At 57.9% G+C, this 6,946-nt stretch overlaps 1 protein-coding gene across 1 annotated transcript in view; it reads left to right on the top strand.

The window, feature by feature from the left end:
• Positions 1 to 4,497: 4,497 nt before the first annotated feature.
• UBE2L3 (ubiquitin conjugating enzyme E2 L3) overlaps positions 4,498 to 6,946 on the top strand; it is a 42,427-nt gene continuing 39,978 nt past the window's right edge. The window contains exon 1 of the mRNA XM_079717613.1: positions 4,498 to 4,557. Within this exon, the coding sequence (XP_079573739.1) occupies positions 4,531 to 4,557 (27 nt within the window). The 5' untranslated portion in view covers positions 4,498 to 4,530. The remainder of the gene's footprint in view (positions 4,558 to 6,946) is intronic.

The following is a 6,946-nucleotide window of genomic DNA, read 5'->3' as shown; positions in this document are numbered from 1 at the left end:
ACAGTAGTCCCAGCTTTCCAGCCCACTTCTCTTATGTGTGAGTCATCAATGTGTTTTCTGTCTGTTCTCTGATACCTCCTCAGCGTCTAGAACAGTGCCCAGTACATGGTCCACACTCAGTGAGTACGCGACTAAAGACGGAGGCAGGCTGACCAGATGTGGCCTCTGTCCTCGTGGAGTTTACAGTCCAAGGGCAGACACAGGCACTAAACACAAATATGGCAAAGGGACATAGTGAACTCGGAGTGTGGGCCAGTGCTGGGGGCTGAGGGTGGTGCTAACGGGGAGAAGACCCCAGCTGAGCTGAGGCAGGAGAGCAAGGGCTGCCCACAGCTGAGACTGGATCTAGGGCGGAGAGACCTGCCAAGCTCCTGGCCCCTCTCAGTCTGTCATAGTCCTTGTGTGCCTGAGGAGGGACTGGGGCTCAGAGGGGAAGGGTCACTCAGCCGTAGCCCACACAGAGCTTCCTGCTCCAGGTCGTGGGAGGCCTGGCACCCCCAGCACCAGCCCTTCCTGGATGGATATATTCTCTGCCGCCACTCCTGGGCCCTGCTGCCTGCTCTGGCCAGTCCACACCCTCCCGGGCAGGCAGGGACAGCGTGTGCCAGCTTCCAGCTCTCCGGCTGGGGCTCCCTGGCCTGCTAGGCTGGCCTCTCACCTGGCAGCCTCAGCCTCACTCCCCACACGTGTGCCCCGTGGGTGGCCAGCCCCCCCACCTCCGCACATGACAGGCCTGACACCTGAGGTCCCACCACAGCTGGAGAGGCTGGCACTGTCCTCTTCAGAGGAGGAAACTGCCTTGGCCCGTGCGACCCAAGTCTGGGCTCTGAACTGGTGCTGTCAGAGCCTGCCCATGGGCTCTGGCCACCCGGGTGCCATCGTAATCCCCAAGCTGCTGCCTCCCGAGGACCCCACGGGGCTGCCAGCAACATCTTGACTTGCAGCTGCCCGCTGTTGCCAGGACAGAGCCATCATCCGTCTTCTGCATCTGCATTCCTCCCCACTCTGGGCCTATTCCGACCACCCTTCTCTCTCCATAGCCTGAAGCTCGAGGCCTTGTCCATCTCGCACTGACACTAGTGGCAAGACCTTTCGTCCAGTCATTTGGCCATTGCTCTAGGTCAGGGGATGGTCTTTCCTTCAAAAAAGGAGCACCCAGTCTGGCTGAGCACCCAGTCTGGTCTGGGCAGAGGGTGGGGGGCAGGTGCCATATTAATTCCTTCATTCACTAAACAGAAATCCTCCAATGGGGTTTGTGAAGGAAGGATGGAAGGATGGAAGGAAGGAGGGAGAGTAGGGGGGCGTAGCAGGGAAGGAGGGAAAGAGGGAGCCCTTTGGGTTGGCTGAGTCTCCCAGCCCTTACTTTACCCCACACAGTCCAGGAGCAGACTTGGACTGGACCCTTAGATGGCCAGGGGGCTGAGAAAAGCTTGATTGACCCCTTGAGCCTCAGTTTCTTCCTCTCAATGGGTCTACTAACAGTTCTGACCTCAGAGGATGGTTGGAGGCGTCAAAGGAAGGCTTGTGCGTCGGCACCGGTAGGACCCAGCACACCGCAGGTCATCAAGTTCCCCAAGCAGGGTGGCAAGTCATGTGCTGAGACCTGACTGGCACTTGCAGAGGGACAAGGCGGTGTTGGGGGAGGGAAGGACAAAGGCACCTTGGGCAGTGGGGGCAGCGTGGGCAGAGGCCAGGGCACAGGCTGTGGGCAGGTAGGGATGCGGGACTCGAGGGTTTGGGCCGGCAGAGGGAGGTCAAGGCAGAGCCTCACCACATGGACCACATCCGGGTCTACTCCTGGAGCCCTCTTCCTAGCTGGGCGAGGCAGGGCAAGCTACTTCTCAGAGTCTCAGCTTCCTCCCCTGTGAGACAGAACATCTAAGCGCACGGCCCTGTGGTGCCGATGAGCTCAGTGGAGGGTGTAGATGTCCGGCCCAGGGCCTGGCACCCCTTTGGCCCTATGGAGTGTGAATACCATTGCCAAGTCCCTGCCTTGCCAGAGACACTTCCTTCTTGCTGCAATGCCTCCTCCCTTTCCTGGACCCTCCCCTGTCCTCTGAAGGGCCCCTGTCTGAGCCTCAACAAACCCTCACACCTCTGTCATTTTCCTTGGTGCCTCCCCAGGGTGTAACAAGCCCCTTGAGGGCAGGGACCTGAATCTCCTCCCTGAACCTAGAGGTGAGCACCCAGGACCTGTGCTGACTGGAGAAAGGAGCAGCAGGTGGTGAGTTTGAGCAGAAGGGCCTGGAACCCAGAAGGAGGAGGGAGAGGAGGAAGAGGTCACTCTTTTTTTTTTTTTAATTAATTAATTATATTTTTGGCTGCACTGGATCTTCATTGTTGCGCGTGGGCTTTCTCTAGTTGCGGTGAGCAGGGCTACTCTTCGTTACAGTGCACGGGCTTCTCATTGTGATGGCTTCTCTTGTTGAGGAGCACAGGCTCTAGGCGCCCGGGCTTCAGTAGTTGTGGCACATGGGCTTAGTTGCTCTGCAGCATGTGGAATCTTCCTGGATCAGGTCTCAAAGCCGTGTCCCCTACTGACAGGTGGATTCTTAACCACTGCGCCACCAGGGAAGTCCCGAAGAGGTCACTCTTGATGGGAGGCTTGGGGAGGTAGCACAGAAAAGTCAGGTCTGGATGAACAGGATGGCTGAGTAGAGGGGAGCTGGTGTGACCAGAAGCCAGGACTGCTATGCAGAACAATGAAGGTTTAAGACCCAGAGAAGGGTCCCAAAGTCCAGGCAGCTTTCCCACCGGGACTGTGTGCTTGTTTATGGCCTTCCACTTTCCAGGGCCTGTGCCCACTTGCAAAGTGGGTGCCAGGGAGCCATCTTGCCATGGGGTTGAGGATACAGGAGATGCTGCAGCAAAGGTTAGCTCTTGGCACTCGGCCTCTTCCAATCCCACCCCTCTCTTCCTGGTTTAGCACGTCAAGGTGAAGGGTATGCACTGTACTTCCTCAGCTGGCTTGGGATTTCTTCAGGGCAGGGTCCCCTTCCCTCTGAGGAAGCAGTTCCCAATAGAACTGTGTTCTTTCATTGACCTGGGCCCACTAAGCACCAGGCCCAGTGCACAGGAGGACCATAGAGTCATTTCCCAGGCCAGGCTCCCAGGTCCCCTGTGGCTCTAGGGAGTAACTGATGGAGTCCCTCATACATTTGCCAAATGTGTCTTGTTGTTGTTGTTTTTATTTATTTATTTGGTTGCACCAGGTCTTAGTTGCAGCATGTGGGCTCCTTAGTTGTGGCATGTGAACCCTTAGTTGTGGTATGCATGTGGGATCTAGTTCCCTCACCATGGATCGAACCCGGGTCCCCTGAATTGGGCGTGGAGTCCTAACCACTGTGCCACCAGGGAAGTCCCTTGTTGTTTTTTGTTTTTGGCCACTCTGTGCAGCATGTGGGATCTTAGTTCCCCAACCAGGGATCGAACCCGCACCCCCTGCAGTGGAAAGGGGGAGTCTTAACCACTGGACCTCCAGGGAAGTCCCACATTTGCCAAATGTTTAGGAGCACCCACTGTGTGCCAGCCCTGGGGGGAGATAAAGGACAGGCAGGGTCCTCATTGCATGAGGCTTATCATCTAGTTTCTTCCCCACTCTCTCCCTGCGTTAAGCCTGGGCTCTCAGGTCTCTGGGTGGGAGGCCGGCTCTATTCCAGGCTATCCATCTCCAGTGCTCTTTTCCTCTGTCTTCTAGTGGGAAACCAACTGCTCTCAGAATGGAGAAAAACTCCTTCACAAGGCCTGAATGATCTGAAGCTGCACCCTCCACTTTGCCTGCACTGCCACCGAGGTCCAAACCGCCATCACCTCTTTGCCTGGATGGCCACAAACAGCTTGTACATGGCCCTGCTCCCCTTCTTACCCCCTACCTACCTCATCCTCCATTCTCCAACCAGAGTCTTCTCCTTACACGCATGCATCTGACCATGGGCTTGCCCTTCCGTCCTCAGAGCTGCTCCTCCCCACCCTTCAGGTCCCAGTGGTGGCTGTGGAGCCAGCAGCCCCGTCTGGAACAGAATTGGGCTCTGCTCCTTGCCGGTTGCATGACCTTGGGCAAACCCTTGGCCTCCACTATGCTTCTGTTTCCTGTGAAATGGGGCTGTTCGTGGTGAATGTTGGCTATAATTACACTATTTCCTCAGTGAGGCTCCCTGACCCTCCCCACCCCCCCCACCCCCGCCCATGAGCAGGTTCCCACAGTCACTTTCCCCTCACCTCGGCGCTGATTGGTGCCTGAAATAATCCTGCCCCTTTACCCATCTCCCGCGGCCAGTATCACTGTGAACCTACTATGTGCCAGGCCCTGTTTCCCAGTGCCACCTCACTGGGCGCCCCGCAAAGGCAGGGTCCCCGCCGGTCCCTGCGCCCCGGCGCTCCCAGGCCGCCGGCGCCGTGCCCACACCGCGCCCGCACACAGTAGGCGCCTCGTCCGCCCGCGCCGCCGCCCTCCCCCGCTTCAGGAAGTGCGGGGGCTCCGGCGCCGGCCGCCGCGATGCATTCTGGGCCAGCAGCAGCACCAGAGCCAAGATGGCGGCCAGCAGGAGGCTGATGAAGGTAAAGACTATTCTCCGGCGCCGGCGGGGGGACTGGGAGTGGCGTCGGCCGGGGCCGCGCGGCCGCCCGGACCCCTCGGGGCGCCGCCGCCGCCCCCCGCCCCGCGTGGCGCCGCCGCCCAGGGCCGTGTGATGAGGGAGCTAAGGCGGCCGCTAGGCCGCAGCCCAGGAGGGAGCGCCAGGCCGCGCCGCCCCGGCCCTTCGCCGCCCGTCCGGCTGCCCCGCCCGGCCCGCGGGCTCCCTCCGCGCGGCGGCGGAGGCAGCGGGAGGCCCACCGGGCGCCTGCGGAAGGCCCGAGCACCAAGCCCGCGCCGCGGAGCTGCCCCGCCCTGGGCCATAGCGCACTGGGCTGGAAGCCGCCGGGACGGGCGGGCTGGGGGCTCGGGGCGGGGGCCGGCGGGCGAAAGTTAGGCCGGGCTGCCGCGGGCGATCGGGGTGCGCGGGGGCCGGCAGACTGTCGCTGCGACTGCCGGCAGACTGTCGCTGCGACTGCAGAGTCACACAGCGGCAAGTTCGGCCCCGGGGTGCAGGAGAGCGGGAGGGCGGAGAGCGGGGGGCGGCCGGCCGCGGCGCGGGCCTCCTGTCCCGTCCTCGTCATCCGCGCTCCGGGCCCTGCTGGAGCAAAGTGCCATTTTGGGGGTGGGGGTGGGAGTCAAAACCGACCAAAGTTTATAAAAATAACTTGGTACTTTGTATCTTGAACGCGGCGGGGTGCATTCTTGCTCGCTGGCTCCCCGGGTGAGGAGCACAGATGCCACCCGGGCCCAGTCCTTTCTCGAGTGTGTTTGCCGGCGTCCCCCAGAGCCGATCTCGCCTAGGTTTGCGAGTCGGCCGCCCTGCCGGTGGTGCTGCCGGGCTGCACCGGGCCGAAAATCAAAAGGGCCCAAGAGCTGGCTTCCTGGGGGGAGATAAAGGGCTGGGGTTCCTCCTGGGCAGAGCAGTGCTCCGGAGAGCCAAACGTTGAGTTTGGAGTCCCAGCCTCCGGGCCCTCCCTCCCTGGGAACGTTTCCTTTCTTTTGTTCCCTAAGGACTAGACACGACATTGAACTTCATAAGACTGGATTGGAAGTGGGCACAAAAGAAGAGTCAGCAGAGTCCAGACTTCTCTCTTCTCTGTCAGTGACACCACCGTCCACACAGTCGTCCGGATGGGAAGACTGTTATTCATTTATTTCCCTGCTCTACTTCCCAGAGGCAGTCATCCTTGCTGCCTTTCGGATTTTACTTTAAAGGTTTCTTGAGTTCCTGACTTCTTCTCTAATCTTACTGAGATTACTTGAATCCATACCCTCACCTCTCAGGTGCCTTTCTGAGTTCTCTCCTTCTCTGACTCGCCTTCTTGGCCACCACAGTTCCTTTTCTAAAGCAGATATTTAATCCTTTCATGCTCCTGACCTAACCTCCGTGATTTTATTGTCCTCGGAAGTTAATCCTAACTTCCTGACAGCAAGACCCTTAGGCTGCTGGAAAGTAATCTGTTCAGCCACACCTCCTGCTCCTTGGTTCGCCATCACTCTTGCACCTGATCACCGTAGCTGCCATTTTCCTTAGCCTTGACTTTGTGCAGCTCTGTACTTCATGTTCATGTTGGTGTGTAATTCTCCCTGTGAAGTAGACCCTATTATTCCCATTTTGTAGGTGAGAAAATGGAATGCAGGGAGAATCGCTGGCTTGCCCCAGTTTTCTAGCTAGGGAGAGAGTGAGCTGTGATATGACTAGTTCTGTCAGACCCGAGAGCCCCCGGCCCTTAGGTGGCTTTTGCACTCGCTGTTTGCTCTCCCTGAGAAAAGCTACCTTCCCCTTGCCTTTCATCCCCTTCCAGGGAAGTCCTGGGTTCAACTCCGAGGCCAGCTACTCTGAGGCCTTGCCTCCCCCATCAGAATGAGTTGTTTCCGCCTTTGTGTGACCACAGCACTTTCTTTATGTTTCTCTTTGAGCACTTGTCACAATCGGATTTGTGTTAGACTTGCCTTTCCTACCAGGGTCTGAGTTCCTCAGGGGCAGGGATCTTGACCTAATTCATCCTGGTATCCCTTAGTCTAGGCCAGCTGACCCAGTTTGGGGCTCCCAGGCTCCCAGGGGTCTGAGAGGGGAGTTACTATGGTTTTTCAATTATTTTTGTGTTTCAAAAAAATTAGAGCTTAGGAAAAAATATGTAACATTAACTGAGTACTTGTTAAGTGCTAGATCGTTTACGTAAGTTTTTTTTTAATGTTTTCAATAACTCTTAAAGGTAGTGTGTTGTCATCTTTATTTTACCAACGAGGAGGTTGTGAGGCTTAGCGGACCATCCTGGAGAGAGATGAGATGCTACTTCTCCCTGGCTCCCTATCCCAAGTTCCATGCCCCTTGTCACATGGCCTCCTTTCTTATTCCAAGGATGCACGGAG

The sequence above is a fragment of the Hyperoodon ampullatus genome (genome assembly GCF_949752795.1).
Source record: "Hyperoodon ampullatus genome assembly, chromosome: 13".
Classification (NCBI taxonomy): domain Eukaryota; kingdom Metazoa; phylum Chordata; class Mammalia; order Artiodactyla; family Ziphiidae; genus Hyperoodon; species Hyperoodon ampullatus.
This window is presented reverse-complemented; position numbering and strand designations above follow the sequence as displayed.